The sequence below is a fragment of the Olea europaea genome, unplaced genomic scaffold (assembly GCF_002742605.1).
Source record: "Olea europaea var. sylvestris unplaced genomic scaffold, O_europaea_v1 scaffold526, whole genome shotgun sequence".
NCBI classification, from domain to species: domain Eukaryota; kingdom Viridiplantae; phylum Streptophyta; class Magnoliopsida; order Lamiales; family Oleaceae; genus Olea; species Olea europaea.
Window position 1 is genome coordinate 250,704 of NW_019263579.1, and position 27,224 is coordinate 277,927.

At 36.1% G+C, this 27,224-nt stretch overlaps 2 protein-coding genes and 1 long non-coding RNA gene across 3 annotated transcripts; 1 reads left to right on the forward strand and 2 right to left on the reverse strand.

Annotated features, from left to right (window-relative positions):
- Positions 1–524: 524 nt before the first annotated feature.
- LOC111388720 (isochorismate synthase, chloroplastic-like) lies at positions 525–4,793 on the reverse strand. Its single transcript, XM_023013505.1, has 7 exons — positions 4,765–4,793; positions 4,408–4,459; positions 3,489–3,512; positions 3,210–3,404; positions 2,745–2,751; positions 1,616–1,901; positions 525–864 (listed from the first exon to the last, which is right to left on the reverse strand). The coding sequence occupies exons 1-7, from the start codon at positions 4,791–4,793 to the stop codon at positions 744–746; spliced, it is 714 nt and encodes a 237-aa protein (XP_022869273.1). The 3' UTR covers positions 525–743.
- An 18,186-nt stretch (positions 4,794–22,979) lies between these two features.
- LOC111388730 lies at positions 22,980–25,401 on the forward strand. Its single transcript, XR_002701630.1, has 3 exons — positions 22,980–23,283; positions 23,602–23,670; positions 25,315–25,401. It is a non-coding gene; the product is annotated as an uncharacterized LOC111388730 (long non-coding RNA).
- Positions 25,196–26,026, reverse strand: LOC111388729 (putative non-specific lipid-transfer protein 14). The gene is made up of 2 exons (XM_023013518.1): positions 25,511–26,026; positions 25,196–25,409 (listed from the first exon to the last, which is right to left on the reverse strand). Exons 1-2 carry the CDS (start codon positions 25,882–25,884, stop codon positions 25,397–25,399), a joined length of 387 nt encoding a protein of 128 aa, XP_022869286.1. The 5' UTR covers positions 25,885–26,026; the 3' UTR covers positions 25,196–25,396.
- Positions 26,027–27,224: the final 1,198 nt, after the last annotated feature.

Consider the following 27,224-nt stretch of genomic DNA (forward strand, 5'->3'; position numbering starts at 1 on the left):
TGAAGTGTCCGTACTATAGATATCCATACATGTCCTATAAACGAAATCAAGGATTCCAGAAGTGAAGGATATCTAAATATTGAACCTTTATCAGCATTGAATTTTTTCTGTTTATCATGTCCAAGGTTCGCCTTACGGATGCGTCCCATAATATTTTACTAGGAATATGTGTCTGGCTAAGCACAATAGCCTGTGGAGCGTCTTTATTTAATTTTTTGACAGCAGAAGACACCTGCAAGAGTATTATATATTGAGTACAGCAAGACAACAACGCAAATAAAAAATGATGGGGCACTGTCAGGGGCGGACCCAAACCATTTAAACTGTGGGGTCAAAATTTTTTTTTTTCCGAACAACATATCATGAAAAAAAAGGAAAAATCGATTGTTTGCTGTTCATGTTCGATATGGACCATGTGATATGGATATAGATTTAGAATTTGGACTTTTTAGGGCAGAAAATTGAATTTTCATCACAAAAAAAAACAGAAAATTAAGTTTCAGCACCAAAAAAAAAAAAAATTCCAGAAAACTGTGGGGTCATTTGACCCCACATGACCCCATGTGGGTCCGCCCCTGGGCACTGTCCCATGCAACCGTTACAGCAATCATTGAGCTTCCTTCAAACTCATCAAATTCAACCTGAATTTAGTATCTAGCAACAGGTTGCTTATATACAAATGAAAGTCACGCCTTCATATACTACAGAATAATAGCAGTACTTTCCCAGAAAGAAAAAACTTATTACCTGAGGCCCATGAAATAAAATGAACCGAAAGCTTCCCATTCAGAAGCTATATTAGTCCTCGCATCAGAGCGTATAGCCCCATAAGCACGAATCAGTGGACACTTCTTGGATAAGAACCTTTGATTAACACAAACCCCTTATTAGGAATCTGATGTTCATCGTGGTTCTGATTTATTTTTAATGAAGTAATTTACCCACATTCAAGTTTTTTCTTAACTGAATCATTCAGCATTGCTACTTTCGGCAAATGCTGTGCTAGCTTTACTATTAGGTGAAACCTGACTAGCACTGACATGGAACTAAAAACTGCTCTAAATTTTAAGAAACAATATGCTTTAGTGATACATCCATTGCAGTTTCAAATATATCAATAATGACTAAGGGATAGGCAGGAGGTTTTGACTTCTTGAACTGGTCGCAAGACACAATTTAATACCACTAAGATAAACATTACTTATCGTTATACTGTTACATGCAACTCTAAGGCTCCCTTTATAATCCAAGTTTCTTCAAGAAGAAAAGTAAAATTGGTTAAAAACCAGTGTCCCACGCCTTTTTCTCCATCTCAAAAAATGTCAAATCTAGAATTTCTCATGTACAATTATAAGGCAATTAATCATTGCTAATGCCTCTCAAAATTATACTTGTCATCATATTTTATACAAACATCAGGAGCGTATTCACCTTCTGATTTCATCATTCTCTTTAAATTCAAAAAATTACTCTTTTACTAGTTTCGAGATTAACCACTGTGTACATATATAAGAATAAATCAAACCCATTTCTAGTATTACCAATTAACTTCGTGTCAAGCTGAACAATTTAAACAGCCCCGATTATAGCCAGTAAAGATTCGTAAACATTGCACCTTTTTATGGCACGCCAATCGTCCAATGAGAATGGATGGAGGCGGCGAAAGAAGACTGCAGAGCCTATCCCGACAACACTGACAAGCTTGTGCTGATGCTCAACTGAAGAAGCTCCGCCATTTTCAATCCAGGAGACATTGCCTGGATTCCGACCGGAGAAGAAGCATCGAGGGAGGAATTGCTGGCTCTGGGCACTAATCCAATCCAGGGCTTCAATCCTCTGCTGGATTGGTACCTTCCCAAATCCATGGAGATTTTGATTCAAATTATAGTCAACCGACCAAAAATATATTCATCCAATTACAATTAGATTAAACGTTATTTTTATTAAACATGTTCATTTAAAGAATATATTTCCACAAAATTATGAAAAACAAGGAACATATATGAGGACATTGAAAATGAAAACAACACAATGCTAATGTACTATGTTATTTTGCAATAAACAATTAAGTTTAAAGCTAATGCTTTCTCCCTCGTGCCAATAGCAAATAGGATAGGATTGGATAAATTTCTACAATTAATGAAGGGTACTTAGAAATTAAAATACAACATTATGGCTAAGTCAATTATTGCCCTTTCAATTACATGAATGAAGGGTTAATTTGGGAGGGTTTTATTTAACCATGCTGCATGTACATTATGGATTAACACTTTGATTTAAACTTTTCCATACAACTAGATTTACATCATTGATTTTGATTGCAACCATCACATCATTGCCCAAATTTCTTCTACATAGGGGATTGCTAAAGAAGTCAACCAAAATATACATCTAATGTTATTCAACAAATTTATATTAAACTAGTATTTGGTAAATGGTTTCATAATTAGAAATATGATAACCAAGAAACTCAATTCTTAGTCGGATATATGTATTAGAGGTTGATTTATCTCCAAAACTTTGCACGAGAAGACTATTGAGTATGGACCTTCAATTAAGCACAGGTACTAAAAGTCGAATTGAATTGTTCAAATTTTCAAGTAAACTAGGTATTTGTATCATTCGTCCCAATTTCGTTGCATGAACTTGGGCAAACGAGAACTTAACCCAAGTTAGCATCCCATTATCAAGCATAATTCAATAATGTGCAAGTTTAAATTATAATTTAAGTTGGTTAAACATACTTTTTATCTACAAAATATAAACCAACAATTACTATCAATTATCCAAACGTTATGTACCACCCACAGTTTATAATCACTATCCAGCTATTAAATATTCACTCTTCCTAGAAAATAGAGAGAGAAAATACACGTTCTACTTGTTAACAAAGTGCATTCATGTAGATAAAATATTTCTATGAGATGTAAATACATTTTTATCAAAGTGAAATTATTAACAAGTATTAAAAAAATATTAAAATTATCTTAATTAGTTTAAGGTTAATTTGCATCAACTAATAACATTAATTATTTGAATTAATCCAAAGAATAAATTATGACTTGAATCAATTGTCCTCTCTCAACCAACCACGTGGCATACACCCATACTAATTAGTCTCAACACATTGCATGGTTCAAGACAACGTATTTTGTAGAATCATAGTCCATTTTGAGACAACGAAATAAAGGTTGACAAATTTTGATTACCTCGAGATGAATTATTCCAAAATCGAATGGCGGAGGATTGGATTTCATATCGAGAATTGTGGAATTAAGGTTGTCCATGGCCAATGTCGGGATCGAGACGACCAAAAATGTTTGGGTTTCTATAGTTTCTATTGGAGCTCTTGGATCTCCTTGGCAACCATTCATGGAGAGTGAACAAAACTTATTATTATATCTCTGTTCAAAATAATCGATTAAGCTATAATTGTTAATCCCATTGACTTCCAACTTATAATTGGAAAGTGAAAAATAAGTGCTTACTTGTGAGGTTTTTGTATGTATGACCTATGTTAAATGTTTAAAAAAACCTCAAATATTTAAATAATAAGTGCTTACTTGTGAGGTTTTTGACTCGGTGTGAGGGATTTTTCAAGGCCAAAAAACCTCACCAATTCCATTAACATAGATATGTTAGAGACATTCAAGTAAGCACTTATTATTATTATTTTTAAAAATCCTCAAATATTTAAAAAAAAAAACTCACATATTTAAAAAATAAGTAAAAAACCTCAAATATTTTTTAAAAAAAAATGCCATGGATATATTCGTCGACATAATTGTCTTCTAGGATACTGTGGAGGATAATGGGAAAGGAAAGGGAAAATGCCCATGAATTTGTCCAACTATGTGATCGGGTGAAAGAGTTTTCTTGTATTTGTCAAACTCCATATTATGTAATCGGCACTAAAATTGTCGTAAATTATGTAGTATTTTCATTGCCATTGGAATTAGTAGTTTGCTTGTAATGGAACTTTTGTATATGGAAACATTGTGCAAAATATGATTCTGTGCATGCTCAATAGTTCGAGAAATTAATGCATTTCAGTTGGCGAATTTGTATTATGAGATTTTTTATGTTGCTGTAACAAATATGTTGTATCTTTTTTTAACCAATGTGAGGCACTTCAGGCATTGATTGGTTTGGGGTAACGGCCATACGACTGAGCTCGGCCACCATATTTGGGGTTGTTGGGAAAAACACTTCCCAAGATTGCCCAAGAACAAATAAACTTGCAATGTGAAAATCCCAAACCACTTGAAGATGAAAAGAAAGATAAGAAAATTGGGGAAGAAATGATTTTTAATATATATGAGGTACAATGGATTGGATTACTTGAACAAGTCTCAAGTTAATCCCCAAGAAAAAAATAGCTTTGAATTTATACCTAAGAAGAACAACCTCTTTCTTGTTAAATTCTCTCCAAGTTTTCTCACTTCTTTCACTCAAAAACCTAGGTTTTTATATGAAGGAAAAAATCAGCTATATTTAAAGCTGAATCGTGCGCCTAGGCGCCAAGTTTCTGCACCGGTTGGGTGCCTAGGTGCCTACTCATGGCGCCTAGGCGCCCTCCCTGTTTCTCTTTTTCTCACAATTCTCCACCTCGTACATCATTTGATAGACCTCAAATTTTAGACGAACACACGAAGAAGCAGCAAGCGCTAAACTCGGCTGCACCATTCAAACCATGGTTGCCTACGTACCCAAAATTCGGGATCAAGCCTCCGTAGTTCACCTCCACCTTCATATACTCTTCACCTCATTTCAACCCCGCCCTGAAGGGCCATGCCCACTCGGGCATATCAGCACGGATTAATGTGAAGCAAATCCAAGCAATGCTGAAACTTGCTACTTGTTACTATTTTGGTTAACATGTCTGCTGGGTTCTCATTTGTGTTTACCTTCAATAGAGAAATATCACCTTCCTTTATGACATCACGCACAAAATGATACCTGACGTCGATATGCTTGGTTCGAGCATGATGAACCTGATTCTTAGCCAAGTGAATCCCACTCTGGCTATCACACCATAAGTCCACACAATCCTGCTCAATCCCCAAATCATCTAGAAGACCCCACAACCATAATGCTTCCTTCACTCCCTTTGCCATGACCATATACTCGGCCTCTGTAGTAGAAAGAGCCACTGTAGCCTGTAACATCGATCGCCAACTAACTGGGGCACCATGTATGCAAAACACATATCCAGTAGTAGATCGTCGTCTATCTAGATCACCTACATAATTCGAGTCCACAAACCCACTTATATGACATGCATCTCCCCCAAAACATAAACCCGTATCCGCGGTACCTTTTAAGTACCTCAGGATCCACTTCACAGCTTCCCAATGTGCCTTCCCCGGATTCGCCATGAATCTACTGACCACACTAACCGCCTGTGAAATATCTGGACGTGTACACACCATGGCATACATCAAACTGTCAACTGCACTAGCATAAGGTACATGATCCATGCGTACCTTTTCTTTCGCCGTAGTAAGAGATTGTTTACCAGAGAGCCTGAAATGTGGAGCCAATGGAGTCACCACTGATTTTGCACCTTGCAACCCGAACCTAGCAATAACCCGCTCAATGTAGGCTTTCTGACTCAAGAACATTCGCCGATTCGTCCTCTATCTTCTAATCTCAATACCCAGTATTTTCCTAGCAGCCCCCATATCCTTTATCTCAAACTCTTTACCAAGTTGAGATTTCAACCTATCTATCTCCACCTTGCTTTTCGAAGCGATAAGTATGTCATCCACATACAAAAGAAGATAGATATAGTTACCTCCCCGAAGTTTTCGAATATAAACACAACAGTCATGCTTACTTCTGGAGAAACAATACTTTAGCATGAAGGTGTCAAATTACTTGTACCACTGTCGAGAAGATTGTTTTAATCCATATAGTGATTTTCTCAAGCGACATACCTGACATTCCTTATCCTCAACTTTGTAGCCCTCAGGTTGATGCATATAGATTTCCTCATCCAAGTCCCCGTGCAAGAAGGTGATTTTGACATCGAGTTGTTCCAGCTCAAGATCATGATGAGCAACAATACTCAATAGCACTCGAATGGAAGTATGCTTGACCACCGGAGAAAAGATCTCATTGTAGTCAACTCCATCTCTTTATGCAAACCTCTTAGCCACTAACCTTGCTTTGAATCTTGTACCACCGAATTTGGTAGGATCCTCTTTCTTTTTGTACAACCAATAGCTTTCTTACCTATGGGCAATGGGACAACCTCCCATATTTGGTTCTTGTGAAGTGATTCCATCTCTTCTTCCATGGCTGCCAACTAACTCTCACTATTGTTGTTTAAAATAGCTTCCTTGAAAGTGGCAGGCTCATTATCCTCCACCGAGAGTGCATACTCAACCAAATTTGTCTGCCCATAGTGCCTCAAAGGCTCGTCTGACCCCAACTTTAGAACTTGCTTGTAAGTACGTTGTGGCTTAGAGGAAGCCAAGTTATCTGCAAGCTGCTGTTGTTGCTGTGCCTGTACATTCTCTTGCTGAACCGCCTCTTATTCAAGCTCATCATCACTCTCATCTTGAGTGTCTGCATTATGCTCCTCTTGAACATGACTAGAACCAGGTTGATCTCTAGGTTCTATGTCAACAACTTGAGACTTTGTAGTCTCAACATCATCCCACCGGGCACTGTAGCTTTCAACGAAGCTATCATGGAGTTCTCATCAAAAGTAACATCTCTACTGATTATGAACCTAGAATCCTCTACAACCATAGGTGATAGCCTTTTACACCTGCCACATACCCCAAGAATATAGCCTTCTTGGCCCTCGCATCAAGCTTTCCCTCGTTGACGTGAAGTAGGCTGTGCATCCGAATATTCTGAGTTTCTCATAATCTGCATGTTCTCCTGTCAATACCCTGTAAGGTACATCTCCATCTAACTTTGAATGTAGAGATCGGTTCACTATGTAGCAAGCAATTGCAACCGACTCTGCCCACCATTCTCTGCCCAAACCAGCATAGGATCACATATACATCGATTTCTCTCGAAATGTGCGATTCAGTCTTTCTGCGACCCCATTCTGTTGCAGTATATTCCTAACTGCCCAGTGTCTCGCAATGCCTTCCTTACCACAACACTCCTTGAAAGCACCATTTGTATAACTCAGTACTGTTATTAGATTGCAGTGTCTTCAATTTCTTTCCTGTTATGTTTTCAATCATTGCTTCCCACTTCTTGAAAGTGTCGAATACCTCATTCTCATGATTCAAAAAATAAATCCAATCATATCTAGAATAATCATCAACAAATGTGACAAAATACTTGGAACCGCCTTTGGAAGTGACAGAAGTCGGACCCCATACATCCGTGTGTACATAGTTTAGAATACATCTACTTCTATGTTTACCGTACACGCAATGCTCGCAAAAATACATGCAAGGCTTCTTCAAGTTCTTTAGCAAACCTTTCTTGACTAGCAGATCTAGCCCCTTTTTAGACATATGCCCAAGCATCCTATGCCATAGCCGAGTGCACTCACATGGGTCTCCACCACTTCCACTTATTCCAACTGCTACATCTTCTATAACTGTAGTACCCTGAAGAGCATAGAGATTGCCTTCACGAATACCCTTCATCATAATCAAAGAACCACGAACAACCTTCTTTACTCCATTCCATGTTACAATCTTGCAACCACCGGAGTCTAAAGCACCAACAGAGATAAGGTTCTTCCGCAAATCAGGAAGATATCTAACATCTATCAATGTTCTAACCACTCCATCATACATCTTGATTCTAATTGAACCGAGCCCCACCGTTTTACAAGAATGGTTATTACCCATCAACACGGTTCCACCATCAGTGCTTCTATAGGTAGTAAACCACTTCCTATTTGGACACATATGGTAAGAGCATCCAGAGTCAATAATCCACTTACCGGAGATTTCTTCATCACAAGAGATGGTGTAGCACTCATCGCTTTCCCCTCCTTCCGAGGCATAGCTGACCTCTTGCTTGACTTGCACCTTTCCGTTATTGTTGTTCTTATTGTTCTTCTTCCAACCCCTTTTGTTAGTACAATTCGCCTTGAAATGCCTAAACTCACCGCATTCGAAACAAGGCCTTTTCGCAAGAGGTCTAGAACTCGATCTAGATTTTTCTCCCTTGCCCTTTGGTCACACTTTGCTTCTACCTCTTACAAACAATCATTGAGCTTGCTTCTTGTTACCAATGGCAAACATGCCACTAGTTGCAATCTCTCAAAGATCATCCGCTAGAAGTGATGTTCTAGTGTCCTCCATCACAAGTTTATTACCCACAAGCATCAATGTTTGTACTAGGTTCTCGTAAGACTTTGGCAATGAAAGAAGTAGTAGAAATGCTTGATCGTCATCATCTACTTTCACATCAATGTCCTTCAAGTCCGATATGCACCTATCAAACTTGTTGACGTACTCCCGGATTGGTGTACCTTCATCCATCTTGCAAGTATACAATTTGGACTTCAAATAGATCCGATTTGTTAGAGTCTTCGTCATGAAGTTCGCCTCCAACTTTGTCCACACCTCCGCCGCCGTTTTCTCGTCATCAACCAAGAAAGCAACATATCTTTCAAGGCATAGAATGATAGACGCTCGTGCCTCAAGATCTAGATCTTCCCAATCCTCGTCAAACATATCTATGTGCTTCTTCTCCTTTCCCACCAATGCCTTGTGCAACTTTTGAGAAACTAACAAATTTCTCATTTGCATTCTCCAATATGAGAAGTCATTCTTCCCATTGAATTTCTCTATCTCATACTTTCCAATCTTCACCGTTCCTCTAGTAGATATGATTTATCTACTTACTTACCGGAAATAAAACAACAAAGTTCACTTGAAAATTTTCACAAACACCTTGTGTGCACAACAAAGTTCAAGCCACCCACCAAAAATCGGAGCTTAACCACCCTGATTTAAGAAGAAGCTCTGATATCAAATTGTTGGGAAAAACACTTCCCAAGATTGCCCAAGAACAAATAAACTTGTAATGTGAAAATCCCAAACCACTTGAAGATAAAAAGAAATATAAGAAAATTGGGGAAGAAATGATTTTCAATATATATGAGGTACAATGGATTGGATTACTTGAACAAGCCTCAAGTTAATCCCCAAGAAAGAAAAAATAGCTTTGAATTTATACCCAAGAAGAACAACCTCTTTCTTGTTAAATTCTCTCCAAGTTTTCTCACTTCTTCCACTCAAAAACCCGGGTTTTTATATGAAGGAAAAAATCAGCTAGATTTAAAGCTGAATCAGGCGCCTAGGCGCCAAGTTTCTGCACCGGTTGGGCGCCTAGGCGCCCTCCCTGCTTCTCCCTTTCTCACAGGGGTGCAGATAATGTTAAATGCCAATAGTAAACTAAGATCTTGAGCTCGGCCTCAATGTATGATTCAAATATTATCACAGTTCCTTGCATAAATGAGAATGCTAAAGCTAAATGGCACTTCAGGCAATGATCAATTTCTGTTGCTAGGCTTGTATGGTTGTATAATCTGGGAAATAACCATTTACTATAGAACACCATATCACCGAACACAGTACCAAAACATATATAATTTGTTAGAAGCGCACCTAAACAGGGAAAAAAGAGAGAAATACGAGTTACCAAAGGTAGTTTGAATCCAAACATGTTTCTGTATAAACATTTACATTCAACCAAAACAGCATCTCAATTTTCATGACAAAAAGAAATATGCAATTTACACCCGTTATGCACATTCATGTTCTAATGTTCAATCTACCAAAAGCACTAATAATAGCACTCAAAAATCATTAATGTCTTTCATTTGATGTTTTGCCCGTGGGTTTGTAAGTCATCATCTAAGTAGATTTCTGAACCGCATGAGCTATTCTTCGACTGGGTTTTGGTTCAAAAACGATCTCGTACATCTAGATGCAACCATTTTCCCTGTATTACAGTACAAACACATCAAATAATGCTGTATAAAATAGAGAAAATTAAATGAAGAATTTAAGAAAATGAACTTAATTTTTTCTCACTTGTTGATTAACCGTTAAGTTGATGTTCGATTCAACGGGTTCTAATTCAGCTTCGACCCAATCCTTTTCCAAATTAACCAGAAACACATAAGAAAGCTCACCAGCAATTTCAGATGTCCAAATCAGCCGGCAGTGTTGAAGTTTCATTGCGGGGAATTGGGGATTTGTATTTGGGTTGTGGTTGGGTGTGATGGTGGGTTTACGGGGTTGGAAATAGAGGAAATAGTGGCCAACAGCCGGTTGACCTGGCCAATTTTCCAAAGAGGTCTTTGACCAGTTAAAAAAAAAAAAGCAAAAATATTTAAAACATTGAAAACCAACAAAAATCAAGACAAACCCAATTTTACCCCTTACAAGGAAAAAGAAGCAGAAGGCAAGTGGAAAAGTACTGTAGCACAGTCGACCCAGTCACCGATAAAGAAGGAAAAACAGGAGACCCAGTTGGCCATTTCTCTCTGAAGAAAGTAAGATTTTTATAAAAAAAAAAAAAAACCAAGTTTTTATTTTTATTTTTGGAAAAAAGTATGATTTTATATATATGTGTTGAGAAATCTTTGTGTAAATGTGAAATTTGGGTTCTTATTGTTTGGGAAGGAGTGGAGATCGTCAGAAATGGAGTTTTCCGACGATCTCCATGGCCAGAAATGGAAGGGGCCGGCTAGGCACGCCGTCTGGGCGCGCCCAACCGGCCCGGTTGACTGGGCACCCGGGCCAAGCGGCCCAGTTGACTAGGGCGGCCGTTATTTTGGGCCGTGGGCTTTTTTTTGGTAATTATTGAAGTTAATTAAATAATTATTAATGACTTATATTGTGGTCTCTAATATGTAATTATTTATTTGAATTGCTTAATTTGAATATATATTATGTATTTAAAATTATTTATTGTAAATATAAGATGTAAATGTTATATTATTTATCGAAATATTTATTAATTGCTAATTTAGATTAATTAATTATTTTATATTAAGTAATAGTAAAAAAATTAAAAGAAATAATATAATATTAAATAAGTAATATATATAAAGAATTTAAATAAATATTTAAAATTTTGTAAAATAATAAAAATAAGCAATTAAATTTGAAAATTAAAATAGCAAAAAAGTTAATTTTTTGAAAAGCAATTAAAATAAATTTGTAAATATGAAATAAGCATTATGCGTAAAGAATTAAAATTAGTATTTAAACATTCATTAAAATTAAAAAACTAAATTAAGTGTTAGAAAAATAATTAAAATATTAAAATAAATGATAAAAATAAGTGTTACAAAATTAATTTTAAAAAATGAAATATTAAATAAGATATATATAAAGAATTTAAATACATAATTAAACATTTGTAAATAATTAAAATAAGTTTTAAAACTTCATTAAAAATAAATAACTAAATTAAATGTTAGAAAAAAAATTAAAATAAGCAATTAAAATATCAAAATAAGTATATATATAATTTAAATACATATTTAAACATTTGTAAAAAAAAAGAAAAAGAATACGCAATTAAATTTGAAAATTAAAATATCAATCAAATTAATTTTTTGCAAAGCAATTAAAATAAATTTGTAAATATGAAATAAGCATTATGCGTAAATAATTAAAATAAGTTTTTAAACATTCATTAAAAATGAAAAGTAAATGAAGTGTTAGAAAAATAATTAAAATAAGCAACTAAAATATCAAAATAAGTGTTAATAAAATTATTAAAAGAAATATTTAAATATATATATAAAATTTAAATACATATTTAAACATTTGTAAAATAGTAAAAATACGCAATTAAATTTGAAAATTAAAATATTAATCAAATTAAGTTTTTGCAAAGCAATTAAAATAAATTTGTAAATATGAAATAAGTATTATGCGTAAATAATTAAAATAAGCATTTAAGCATTCATTAAAAATGAAAAAGCAAATTAAGTGTTAGAAAAATAATTAAAATATTAAAATAAACGATCAAAATAAGTGTTATTAAAATAATTAATTACATGTTAAATAAGTAATATGCATAAAGAATTTAAATAAATATATAAACATTTGTGAAATAATAAAAATAAACAATTAAATTAGGATATGAAAATGTCAATTAAATTAATTTTTTACGAAGCAATTAAAATAAATCTATAAATATGAAATAAGCAATATGCGTAAAGAATTAAAATAAGTGTTTAAACATTAATTAAAAATAAAAAAGTAAATTAAGTGTTAGATAAATAATCAAAATATTAAAAGAAACGATCAAATTAACAAATGAAGTATATGGAAAATAGTAATTTACGTTCATTTTCTTTATTCTGTTATCGGTTGGTTATTGCATCTAGTAGCAGTGTGTTAGTATATTTTTTTAATATTTTTGTTTATCAAACATCATTTGCATAGGGTTCTAATATTTGAAATTTTGTAGGATGAAATATCATCTGGACGACACTGTCAGACAGATCCCTGGTAAAATTACGTCGAATTGTAACTTTACCAGTTTCGCTTTGGTATTAGATTTGCTGGATGACGATCACGCAGACATATTACGTCGATCATGCTTATGGCCATTGTATTCATTGCGTGATGTACAATGGGCTGGACAGCTGCTCGATGCCCTGTTATGTCGCTTGCTAAAGCCAGTTGACGGAGACGCCCTCCATATTGATTTTGGGGGCAAGGTAGCCACGTTCTCAATATTTGAGTTTGCCCTCGTCACTGGACTGTGATGTACGGACAAAGCAGAGGCGAGGGCTTGTGTTCCAAGCAACAGGAGGCTGTTGAATGAATATTTTCATGGACAGACAACGGTTACTCTAGCGCAGTTAGGAGGTGCATTAAGGAGATGTGATCAGATGTCTGATAGGCTGAAGTTGGGCTTGGTGCTTATCATCGAGAGCATACTCCGGTGTCATCACAAGAAGACATCGATTGACATTTTTCATTTGGAGGTTGTTGATGATATTGATACCTTCAACAACTACCCATGGGGCTGGAGATGTTTTCTTGATACATTACGCGTGTTTAGAAAGGGGTTTTCAATGCCAAAGGGGGATAAGCCCGAGCGCAAGTACGATATATATGGACTGCCGTTGGCGCTGCAGGTATATATTTAAGTTAATGAATTACCTACACTTTTTTTATTGAATTCTATACATAATAATCGTAATTACTTCAGATATGAGTGTACGAGACTGTTCCCATCTTGGCTAGTCGGTATGCAAGGAGAGGAGAGACATGCTATCCTCGAATGCATCACTGGCGAGCACAAGACATACCGCTTGCCAGACAGTTATCGACTCTCATCGACGATCCTGAGGTAGCTATTATACAATTGCTATTTATGTTGTACGTCCTTTTACAATCTGAATACATAGTCATTAACTGTGACATGTCAAAATGACAGCTTGAAGTTCTCACTGAATTGGCACCGTCGATCGAGGAGGAGAGTCAGTTTTTTATTCGCGAATTGCCTCCAGTTTTATATTCGCAAATTGTCTCTTCGTACTGCGCATGACGATCAGATGCCTGAGTTCAGGATGGATCGAGATAGGGTATGTTACTGTGCATGATTTGTTGAATATCGCTTTGATCTTGTAATTAAGTGCTTCACTTGTAATATTTATTTTTTCAGGAGGATCGTTCAGTACTACCTCTGTTGAGGATATCACCTCCACCGCGGAGAGCACGTCCAGCGAGGATGTCACCTCCTTTGAGAAGATCACGTGCGGCTACGCCAGAGGTTCAGATGCCTGAGTCTAGCGTCGATCGAGATAGAGTATGTTACTTAAAAATAATTCTTCGATTGTCGTTTTATTTTATTTGTTAGTTTATTCATTTGTAATAGTTATTTTTTCAGGAGGGCCATCCAGTATCACCTCCTGCACTTAGTCCTCGTGCTTTGACGATTGATTTGTTTGAACTCTTGATGGAGATGAAAGGAGACATGGCAGAGTTACGGGATAATGTCGTGACACTACGAGCTGAGTTCGGGGACATGGCACAGTTACGATATGATGTCGCGATGTTACGAGCTGGGTTAGGAGACCTTCATGTTGAGGTTGCAGCGATATGGGGTGACATAGCAGGCCTGCGTGGGACGGGCGATTATCGAGATGGAGGAGCTAGCGGAGGGACAGGTCACTATCGGGACGAAGGGGGTGATGGCTATTGAGACGGAGGTACTGGCGGCTATCGGGACGGAGGGGGTGATAGAGGGGTCGGTGGTTATCAGGTGGGAAGGGGTCATATAGGGTATGTTGACTCATCGTAGCCATCAGTTACTGCATTTGATTCATTTTTAAATGACACGATGGAGATGGAGGAGCGAGAGAGGATACATGTGGTGGAGGGGGTGCCAGAGCAGGAGATACCTGAGGACGTGGAGGGGGTACCCGAGGAGGAGAGGGTACTGAAGGTGGAGGTGGTACCCGAGATGACATCACCCGATGCAGAGGGGATACCTGAGGAGGTGGGGGTGCCCGTGCAAGGGATACCTGAGGATGTCGAGGGGGCATCGGAGGTGGAGGTGGAGGTGGCACCCGTGCAGGGGATGCAGAGGGGACATTGGAGGAGGATATGGTACTGGAGGTGGAGGTGGTACCCGCGCACGGGATACTCGGGGATGTAGAGGGGGTACCAGAGGAGGAGAGGGTATCGGAGGTGGAGGTGGTACCCGAGAAGACGCTAGACTCGCCGGACGTGGTTTTTGTGTTGGAGGAGGTGGTCCTGATAGCGGGCGAGGGGGTTGTCCCGATGGCTTGGGAGATGGAGATTCCTGAGACGCATGAGGAGAGGACGATGGTTGTTGACATGCTGGAGCGGGTGGTCGGCAAGAGGCCAATGGTGCCATCACAGTACGTCCTTTCTCCCTTTACCGCAGAAGCGAAGAGGAGAAGGTTCGTCGACGGGACGCACCCGAATTTATTCAGGGAGGTAGACCACGCCGAGTGGAAAGCATTTGAGACAGAGTGGAGAGCACTGCAACTTGGGTAAGTTTTGTATTTTATATATTTAGTATAGTACACAGACGCAGACACAGACGCTGACATATGTATACTTCTTATAACTAAAAATTATGTTCTTATTTTTTCAGGGCCAGCCGTACGATTGCTGAGAAGACGATCTCAAATACTTACAAGTGGTTCCACGACATCACCACTTCGGGGGCTTGGCTCGCCTACGATGTAAGTGAAATGAAAATATTGTTATTTATTATGTATGTTCAAAATCAATTTTTTGAATGAAATTCATAGATTAACTCCTTTCTTTATTGATTTTTTTGATGTAGCACATCGACTTGAGCATGGATTTGCTACAAGATCGAGCTGAAAGACATCCAAAATCATTCAACATTCCTGGCAGACTCATATTGAACACCGAGTTCATCCATGCCGTTGACATTGAGTACCAGTCGTTCTAAGCTATGGGTAGCGAGTACACGGTGCCGAAATATATGATGGAATGGGTCGTAGGGATGTGGCCGAGTGTTGGTGGAAAGTCATGAGATGGCTGTACGCATATGTTCATGCCAGTATGTGTGAATCATCACTACATTGCAGTGGAAATCGTATTCGCCGACTCCACGATGTATGTGTATGACCCCGATCATTCATGCTTGACACAGCCAACTCGAGCAAAATCTAGAGTCGGTGTCTGTAATCGTTCCCATGATGGCTAGACGAGCGAACATCACTGTACATGACAGATTGGCCACCGTGCGGAATACGACGATGGCGAGGCAGCAAATATCGTAAGTGTTAGTAATTTTATTTTTGTCATTTACATCTTAGGTTCTAACTAATTTTCGATGTGCTAATACAACATTGTTTAATTGTAGGGGTGATTACGGCATGTTCGTCATCAAGTACATAAAATTTTTAAGTGTGGCACATAAGGTTGATGCAATCAACCAAGATGGATACAAAGATGCAATCAACCAGCATGGATACAAAATTGGAGAAATAAACTAGCATGTGATTTATTTGAATTTAATGGGATCCGTAAATAATTCTACATACTTTTATATTTATTTAAATATTGTACAGTTCATTCATTTATTTGTAATTACGATACGAAAGAATTGTAAAATGTTAATTATTTGTGTAATATTTAAATATTTATTTTACAATGCAGCCTACCGTATAATGTAGTGTCTAGAAAAAGTTTCGATTTCAAATAATTAACATAAATAATATGCATAACAAATGGATGTAATGAATGAAATGTTTTAAAAAAATACTAAATCTAATAATTCGCATAAATAATATGCATAAATAATTAACGTCAATGTTATAAATAATTTCATTGTCAATAGTTATTAAAATTACACATCCGTTATATTGTCATGCAGAGGAATCTGACTTGTACAATATCTTCTAGTATGCCCTGTTGCATCGCACTTACGAGGCTGGGGAAACTCTCCGGTAGATGGTATTCTAGACGTACGTGTACGTCTAGGAGTACGTGGTCCAACTGCTGGTGGCAACAAGTTATTCAGTGGGAGAATGTGATCGGGCACTTTCCATTCGACTTCATTTGGTACAGGAAATATTGTTTTCGCATATGCTGCTCTCCAATAATCAGTCATGTAATACACACTGCATAAGATGTGTGGTGGTAATCCTCTATGCATAGCCACTGTCACTGCATGTGTACACAGAAAACTCTCCAACTGAAACCGTCTACACGTGCACGTGTTATCATTCAAGTCCACAATATATCCGAAATTACGTGCACATCTCACGGAGGCGAAATTGATCCAATGGTTCTACATATACCTTTCTTGCCACGTCTAGAGTCTTGAAGAGCTTATCTTCTTGAGCCGGGGTTAGCACACTTGCACAACTCTGTGATTCCTCACGTCGATCATGAAACCACTATTGTAGCTTGTCACAAATGTTCTCAATCATTGCGAGAATTGGTAACTCTCGATCTTTCTTGAATAAAGCGTTAAGCGACTTCGCATTGTTCGACGTCATCATGTTGTATCGACGTCCTGGAAAATATGATCATGCCCAATGTTCAATCCCCATCTCTGTTAGATACTCCCATGCAGCATGCGATTTACTATCTATTTCGACCATGAACTTATCAAACTTTTCAAAACTGTAAGCCTCTGCAGCTCTCCTAAATAATGCAACGACGCCATTGCCTCGATACCTGGTCTTCAGGTTTCCCTATATATGGTATATACAATAACCATGATGTGCTTTGGGGAAGATTTCGGCGATACCATTTATTATTGACTGCCCTCGATCGGTTACGAATGCAAGATTTTCGACATCTCCAATTACTTCCCTCAACTTCGTGAAAAACCAACTCATCGCTACATCATTTTCTCTGTCGACTATGCCGAACGCAAGAGGGTAAATTTGAAAGTTCGCATCTTGACATGTTGCAATAATCAACTTGCCCCCGTATCTCGCCTTAAGGGTTGTACCGTCGACTAAGATTAGGGGTCGCATTGCATTTCGAAATCCTCGAACACATTGTCCAAGGGCCATAAAGAAATATTTGAAGCGATTTTCGTCATCCTTCCCAATAAAAAATGTCGACCCAGTATTAATTCTTCCCATGTTATAGCAATACCTGGCCAATGTAAATAAAAATAATCATAATTTAGATAATATATTAAATATTAAATGAACAGAAAAATAAAAAATTCAATTAAATAATTAATTACATATAAATAAACAATTGAAATTAAAGAATTAAAATTTAAAATAACAAAGAAATAAACACTTAAACAATAAAATACCTGGCTAATTTAGCATAACTCTCCTGGGTCGAACCCATCAAATCCTCCAATGCACATTATTTAGCCTTCCAAGCCTTCTGATAGCTCATGACCACCCCGTACTCTCGTCGAACGTCATTAATGATGTTCGAAGGTCTGTAGATCATTCTGGATCCTGGAACTTGTGCATTATTTTTCGATCAATGAACCATGATCGGGCCTGCCTATGATCATTTCGACGAATACCCACTTTGCAAGTATGTTCCCGTGCATACTTACGGACTACAAAGAACTCATTCGTGTCCATCTTAATCGCTTGCAAACGTCAATGGCAACTGTCGTCAACGCAGATAATTGTGTACGTCGACTTGTTTGATTTCTTCACTTTAAACTCGAAATTATATTTTAAAGCAATCCGGTGCACAGTTTCTTGCAATTCTTTCTTTGATTTGAATAGTTGCTTGACATATATATCTTCATCATCGGGAACTACATGCGAACAATTAGAGGACCGTGTACTCGGTCCAGCCTGTGAGCTTCCACCCGACTCATGTCTCCTACGGGATAAAGCAGTCAAATCATTGTTTGTAAATGCGTTTTCATTCTCGTTGTCTTCAACTATCGATGGAATTCTGTGCGTAACAGCGTGATCATTGTGAGTAGCAGTGGTATCGGGAATAACCACATCATCTTCACGAACAATCTGAATTGTATCCCAAACATCATTTATATTACGATTCTCTTCATTTGAAATTTCGTGTTCACCCTCATGCACATTCTTCCCCAATAAAGTTACGCAAATAGGAGTTGACTTTCGGCCTTGGTTCAATTTAATTAGATGTTTCATTTCCACTTTAGAAGTAACTTTCATGGGTGGAATTGGAATGGTTGAATGCTCATGAAACAAAAATTCCAATTCCATATCGTATTGAGAGGGATCGACGTTAAGCATGTTTTGTATATCACTGTACATTTCTGCAAACGATGTACTCCTTGTTATAAAAATTGCTTTAACCTATCTCCTTAACTCGTCCATTTCCATTCCCACTGGGCATTTTCATTCATTTAAAATTCACCGAAATAACAAATTGGGACACATGCTAATGTCATATCTGCCACAAATTAAAAATAAGAAATTAATATATAATTTTTTAAATTGTTCATTTCATATTTAATTTAATTTTATACTTTAAATAATTCATTGATTATTTTAATTGTTTCAAAAATATTTATTTCAATTAGTATTAAATATTCATTAATATTTATTTCAATAAACATATATTAATGAACAAATAAATTATAAAATCTGAAAGGAGAGGGGAAGAAAAAAAATTAAAAAAATTAGGCTGGCTGGACTGGATTTTTCTAGCCGGCCCAGTTATCTGGGCAGGCTGAAAACATCCGGCCCAACTTTTTTGATCCGTTTAACCTGAAATTTACGCTCAAATTTTTTATTGTTTTCCCTTTTTCAACGAAATAATGTTTAAATATTTATTTTATAGACACCTATAAATTTTTCCTGTAAAATATATGCATACAGAGATAGATTTTTTTGTTGTTTTTGCTATAAAAAAATTATACATCTGTTTTTAAATAATGTAAAATTCATCTGCCTTTGTCAAAAAAAAGATTTAAAGATTCAAATAGTAAATTTAACTAAAACAAAATTAAAAATACGTAAAACACTTACCAATTTTCAGTGCCGATTGTGAGTATTGTTTCTTTGTTGAACCTTTGATAATTTTGGGAGATTTCAATATTCTAGCAGATGGAAGGAAAAAAATTCTTTTTTACTGTATTGGAGAAACTAATAAGCAAAATTGATTTTGAAATTTACGTATGGAAGTAACTGAATTTATTTAAACTTCTAAAGGTATTATTGTCTTTCAAAAAATTGATATAATTTTGTAATTGTGAAACATAAATAAGGGCACAATTGTCTTTTTATTGACAAGAGGCCAATGTGGTGAATACAAAAAAAAATAAAAATGGTCAAATTGGAAAATTGGTTGTTTGACCAAGCCAATTTAAAAAGTACCCCGTTGGAAATCACCTGAATTTGGGGATGGCATACAATGGTAGATGATTGAATTATGGGCAATCGCGATTTAGGTTTCTCTGGCTTCTGTGATTTGGGGCTTAATGAAATTAAGGCGCGTCTGAGATTTTGAAGAGGATAAAATTGCTTGTTTTCAAGAAAACGTCTCCATTGTGGCAAGAGTGAAACATTGTCTGTTGAAACGAAATCTTGGGGGAGTGACGGATGGAAATAACTTTTGATAAGTTGAGTGACCACTCAGCAGCATAAGGAAGTTCAGTGACCACAATGTAACAACAGTCAAAGTTGAATGACTAATGAAACTTTTTACTCCGAAATCTTAGACGCACCTTAATTTCATTAAGCCTCCAAAATCTCAGACGCACTTTAATTTCAAAAGTTGAATGACTAATTTGGAAATATTTAAGAAGGATATTTATTTTTTATGATGGTTGATATATTTTTCTGAAGACTAGTATACATATTGCAATAATTTGGTTTATATTTTTAACAAAAAAAAAAAAAAAAAAAAAACAAAATCTAAGCAGCAAAAAATATGATTTTTTCTGTTTTCTATTTTTCTGATCCCTCGGTTTTAGTTATTATAAAACTGGTCATTATATATTGCTGCACAAAGAGAGAAATTTTCATCTTTGAATTTAAGAAAATGAATAATCAGTGATGGCAATAAGAGTAATTATCTTCAGGAAGGATAAATATGTTTATTTTCCTATCATAAATATTGTATTGAGGTCCACTCCGATGTTGACAAGATCATTACAAACTAGAGAAAAAGTGCAAAATAAGATTTGTCAATAAAAATTGAATCAATTTCTTATCTATCAATTGTCGGTATGTTCCTCATTTCACTATCCCTCCATCACCATCATGGCGGTATGTTCCTGTCAAATTTCACTATCTCGCAAACTTTATATACACATACACGCATAAGAATCACTCTGACGCTCTATCTATCTATCTATCTATCCATCTATCTATCCAGTCATGCTATATATACATCACATTTTAATGTGACACCACACTATTGAACAATTTAAAAAATAAATAGCTTTTTCACCAATCAAATCTTGACAATTCGAGTGATTTCGAAGATGATGTGCGCTTTTGATGTACAAATGACATTTCCCCTACCAAAAACAATGTTGCTTTATGTACATCATGGTTTACACTTGCAATTTTCACACTAACTTATAAATCTCACACATTTAATTCAATCGTTATCACACTTCCGTGTCATCAATGTGTCAAGAAAGATGTCAAGAGAGTGTACAAATAGCCTAATCCATCTAAAAAGGCTTTCTTCAAGAAAATGTTCAGACTTGCTATAATGGGACATGGGTGGGACCCCCATTCTCTTTTGAGTTGCAAAAAGTCTCCATCGGCATCTTCATCATCGTCGGTTCCGGAGAAGAAGAAGAATAAGTTAAAATCATCAACTAGCATTGCAGACAAAAATGAAGAAGAACACCAATTGACAAGTCCGTATGTTGAGACGTTGGACGTGAACAAGCGTGCAATAGCAGTGGCCGAGGCTGCTTTCACAGCCACCAAGGCGACGGCTGGTTAGTACTATAGTTATAATTTATAAGTTCACTTTCTTTTTTATTCTTCCACAAATTCCACATATATCAGTTTACTTGATCTGACAAACTTTGATGTTATGTCTTTGTTTCTGCCGATGTTGCTTAAAGTATAAATCATTAGAGTGAAATTCTTTTATTTATTTAAATTTAATTTAACATTTGACACGTCCACAGTACAGACCGAGTTATGTGTTATGATATTTGGATCATTTCATCTAAAAGTTTAAGTGTCTTTGGCTGTTAGGTTGGCTGTGGAAATCCATGATCACCTCAAGAATCTATTCCTTCTTATCCTTATTATGTTACTCGTCCTCTCATGGGACATTAAAGCATTTTACTCCATTCTGGGTAGAAAAAAAAATCGATACACTTGCTAATTTTTTATTATTTTTAAAGGAGAAGATTATTCTCTTTACCAAGTTGAAGTTCTCAATATGCATTTCAAATTTATTTATTTTTTATTTTTTTTGTTGCTTTGTATTCACATTTTTTACCTTTCTTTTTCATCTGAGAAAAGTACTTTGATGAGTCTTTTGGTGGTAAAAGTAAATTAAGATCCTTTATTTGGATGCAAATTAGGACCGTCTTGTTTTAGATAAAGCTTTAAAGCTTGACGTAAGCTCAATTATCTTAGGGTCGTGAGAAGTCTTGAACTCAGTTGTACCACCTCATCTGAAAGTTTGAGATGTTGAAGGAGCATTATTGTAAAGAAGAAACTCAATTGTACCACCTCCTCTCTTGTATAGTGTTGAGTTTGTATATGCAGATAAATCCACTAAAGAATAAACTTGAATCCCCGTCTTTTCCTTTGCGCCTTTGTAGTTGACAATTTCTCTATACCCTCTGTTATCTTGAATCCCCGTCCTTTCCTTTGCGCTTTTGTAGTTGACAATTTCTCTATACCCTCTGTTATCCCTTTGGACATAAAATAGAATTGTTGCTTCTATTTTGCCTTTTGTTTTTCGACTCATGATAGAGGGCCTAGGTTAGTCTGTCTACATTACAACTTTAAGCCCTCATTTGGTAGTAAATTTTCATCCCAAAAAATTAATTTTTTAATTGTTATTTCACTATTTCAACCGTCATTTTTTACTTCTTTACTAACAGATGAGACCCATTTTTCTCTCCAACGATCAAAAAAATCAATTCTCATAATCAGTACTGAACATGTCTTAAATATTTGTCTATAGAAAAAAGAAGTTGATTGATAGAACAGAATCTGAGTCTTTAAATTTAATAGGTTAATATTGTCTGCTATGAAACTTTTGAAGCTGCCTATGGATTTAATGTTCATGCATGGGACTCCATACGTATAGCTGGGCTGTGCAATAATGCTTCTATGTATTAGATTGAGAGCTTGTATGGCCAAGCTTTAAAAGATGAGTTCTAACATAAACATTTTTCATCAATTATTTACTTATCTTGTTAGTAAAGGTGAGCGTTACTTTCAAAATAAGTGACTTTTTTTAACAAAAACGTGAGAAAAATGTAACTTATGCAAACATGTTTAGAAATAAAAAGTTGCTTAGAAGTTACTTTTGCTCACTTTTAAGCTTAGCCAAGCATGCCATCAACGCATTTGTCCTAAAACTATTTACTTCTATATTGAGGTGCAAAATAGCAAAATTAGGATTCATAAGTCGGACACCATAGCATTCTTTCGTATTCAATTGTTTCTTGATTTCCTGATGGACATGTTGTAGGCTAGGTTAGCCTTGAGGACAATCAAGGGACTCGTAAAGCTTCAAGGTGTAATTAGAGTCCATATTATCAGAAAGCAAAATGTAGATATGCTTCGTGTATGCATGCAATGGCTCGAATCCAGGCTCGAGCTTGTAAAAATCGAGCTTATACTTCAGAGTCTACTAATTTGGGCACAAGTTATTCAACTCGCATCAACCTGTATGTATAATTTCCTTTGTACTTGGGTTAAGCCATGAATCTCCTTATCATTTAGAATCATGCTAGTAAACTGATGACTTACTTTCCCAAAAAGCAAGTTGTTTGAAAATAAGAGAAAAACTTAAAGATGAGTTAAAAATAAATTGAGATTGCATAATTACCTACCAAGATGGCTCTTTCACGCAGCCAGTCTTTCTTTCCCTCACACATTCTAGTACCTGTAAAATCTAGCAAACATTACAAATGGGAAAATCTTATTCCGAAAATTAATTTTCATGTCAAAATTTCTTTCTGTTAATCGTATGAATTTACCTGCAGGGTGTTGCCAATCTTTGAAAATGTGAACAGAGGTCAAATTGTCCCCATCATGGTGGACTAAACCAAAAGGTGATCTCTTGAGCCCCTTATAGCTCATTAATATGAACAATATGTTTCTTTGTTGTGCAACGCTATAGATAAATGTGTATTAAATGTATCATTCTGTCCCCTGCATATGCAAAAATGTGGTTCAAGATCGAATAGGGCCAATAGTATTAACACGAAAAACATGTGGGTGTTAGATCACTGGATAGAAGAATATACATCGAACAACCAAAAGTATGGATGATAATTTGGCTCGTCGACTTGGGCCACTTGTGACTCGGCCCATAAAATGCTCAAGCTGGCCAGCTTGAGGCTCGGTAGAACCAACCTGAGGCTCTGGCCGAGCCTCATTTTGGAACATTGGGCTGAGCTCGAGCTAGCCCGTGTGGCTCGTTAGGCCGGCTCAAAAAAAAAAAAAAAAGGGAAAAATAGGCAGTAGCTGCCTTTTAAATAGGCAGCACAAAGCTACCTTTAAAAAATAGTTGCCTATAATAAAAAAACAAAAAAAATCGAGCTAGCCAGAGCCGAGCAGCCAAAAAAAGCCCTACTAAATTTTACTCAAGTCGAGCCCGAGCCTCGAGTTTCGACTCAACTCGTTGACATCTCTAATCAGAATTATTCCTCCCTTGAAACCAGACTTCGGGATGATGAAGAAGGGGACAAGATACTCGAGATAGATACTTGGAAGCCTCACTAAACCCCAAAGAAAAGTGACAAAGCAGAGCGTTTCAGACTTCACAATATTTTCCTGTTTGGAACGAGAATGGACGAGAATTTGCAACATTTGACTCAATGTCAAGACATTTAACAATATCTGATAAAGGAAATCCTTATATTTCTTCAGGTGATGTCCCATCCTTAAGGTTGATAAAATTCTCTCAGGAAGTGGATCTTGTGCCTTCTGGACCTAGAAGTAGTCGAAAAAGCCCTTCTAGTCCTACAAGGATGAGCATTCTAAAAGATTCTTTGGCGGGTACCTAGGTTACCCGAATTACAAGACAAATAGGAATCATCCCTGGCTAAACTTAGGTCCCAAAGAACCCAGGACAAGACCTCACATGGTTTGCTAGTGATCTTTGGGATATGGGGGTAAAGGGCTCTACCTTGTTTGCTAACTATACGAGAAAAGGTTATCCATATGCCGGTCACTTAAAGTAACTTGAGAAACCTATCCAAGATCCTGTTGTAAGTTTTAGTTCCACATATGGCTACAGATATTAGTTATGTTTGTGTATCGGTGGTTTGAATGCTGACATATGAAATGAACGTCGTCGAGGTCTTGGTAAGACACTGTTCTGAACTTTGTGCTTGGATTTATGATCCCAGAAGGGTAAAAATGACACTGCCATTTTCTTATTTCATGGATTGGCTTGTAATTATTCAATTTTTCTCTGACTATACTTTAAGCCGTGAATTTGTTAAGACTTGAATCAAAATTCTTCTATATTCTATTTAGAGAAGATTTTCAAGCCGTATAAATCAATTTTCAACATAGCAGGGGGAGTTAAGGTGATGCTTGGAATAAAATACTAGACAATATAACACAAGATTTCAACTTTCTTCTTCTTTAATACCATCAAATTTTGTCTGATCCACCTTATAAAACATATCATGAGTATATATATTTAGGAAATCAAACTTATAATATTAATGTTTCCATCTCTACAGAAGCTTGAAAAAGATTCCATCCTCCTGCACTGTAGCTTCTTGTCGAGGACATGCCAATACTACACCGTTTCCCAGTCTTATCTCATGAATCAATGCTGCATACACATGATCAAAAGTCAAAATTCTTCATCGAATATATATTGGAAATTTTTCCATAAATGACCAAAATATATATACATAAAAGAATAGGATTTACTATTCACAATCAGTATTAGGATCAATGGTGAAGCCAAGAGAAACTCCACAGAAACCAGGCAAAGTAGCAATAGCAGTGGCATTTGGATTGTAAGTTGTAATCAGATCCATCAGGCACCGGCAGACACCACGGCGGTTGTCACTGGTGTCCGCCATACTATTCAGGCTTGTCATGGCTATGCAGCACGGGGATCCAGGTACCGGGTCCGGCAAGCCGTATGTAACAAAGCTGGAACAGGCGGAGATAAGTGCCGTAATGGTGGTGCAATCTGCCACGGCCATCCCCGGGGCCGTGGTGGAATCTACAAATGCAGACCATGAAACTAATGTTATCACAAGAATGGCCAATAGTATGTTGTTAGTATTACTTCCCATGGGGTTGTATAATTTTCCTTTTTGTTATCGGATATTTGAAATGGATTAATTGGGGTGTGTCCATAAATTGCAGTGATAGACAATTTCTTATATGAAATATGTTAGTTGAGTTGGTGTACAATGTAGAGCTTGTGGTATTCTCATCAATGCCACATGACAATATATGTTCTATTTAGGTTAAAAACAATGTTTGTTCATTCAATAGTTTTCTTATTTTTAATTATTCTTAATTATGATTTAGATAAGGAAATTGGTTTTTATCTAGGAGAAAGTTCATTATTCTTTTTTGTTTTTGCAAAAATGGTTCCAACTTAATAATTTTTTTTCCTAAATTGACTTTTTTTTTTAAAGGAAAGACAGACAAATTAATAAAAAAAAATGTTCAGAAATTTGAAGTTATTCAATGCTAACTCTGTTATGGCTTTTGTATTTTGATAAGATAAATTTTACGTATTTTAGAAAATTGTTAAATATCATGTCCTGCGAATAAACCAATTTCATTAATTTCGTACCATATTTTTATGAAATGAGAGAAAGTGAGTAATGTTGTGAATATAGTAATATTTATGATTCACTTTTATACTCGTGCTGTCCTAGTCATTATGACCGTTGTATCTCTTGTATTTCTAATTCTTTCTTATAAATATGGAGCTTTGATTTTTTATAAAACATATAAGTTCATTGCCGACTCTATTTTGTTCCCTCTTTTCCTTTTTAATTTATAACACGTTAGTTTGTTTCTAAGAATCATAGTGAATTAGTTAGAAGTTAATCACTTCTATAGGCATAATCATCTGTCGCATGTACCAAAATTAATTTTGGCAACATGTGACTTTTTTATCAATTCACGCATCCAATTAACGTTTCTGTATTAGTTAGTTAATGGAATTAAACAAACACATAGATAGAGGATTTATTCATAGCCGTTTTATTGTTTATTTTACTGTATTTATAATGATTATTTTACTAATATTTGTACAAATCAATCATGATTATTTAATTGTACTTTGAATCTTGATTATTTTGTATGTGTATCGTATCTGTATCCATATCTTGTTTGTAAATCCTGTTTGCAAAAATTTTATGTAAATTCAAAGATGGCACTGTTTATGCATCTATTTGGTTAATAGTTGATTTTTCCTAGGGTTCAAGTTTTCGAGAGTAAACAAGACAATTACAAATAGATGCATAAACGGGACCATTACTGGCTCAGGAACTATCACAAATGGTTGATTTTTCCTAGGGTTCAAGTTTTCCATTTTCTTGACAAAGCAACTCTTCTCTTCAAGGTATCACTAGGACCATTACAAGATATTATATGTAGTAGTCGAAGATTCGTG

Coding starts and splice junctions, on each gene's coding strand:
- LOC111388720 (XM_023013505.1), bottom strand. CDS start 4,793: ATGGCCCTTCAGGGCGGGGTTGAAATGAG. Junction 3,405..3,488: donor TACATACAAAAACCTCACAA/GTAAGCACTTAT, acceptor TATTTTGAACAG/AGATATAATAATAAGTTTTG. Junction 865..1,615: donor GATTGGCGTGCCATAAAAAG/GTGCAATGTTTA, acceptor TGTTAATCAAAG/GTTCTTATCCAAGAAGTGTC.
- LOC111388729 (XM_023013518.1), bottom strand. CDS start 25,884: ATGGGAAGTAATACTAACAACATACTATTGGCCATTCTTGTGATAACA.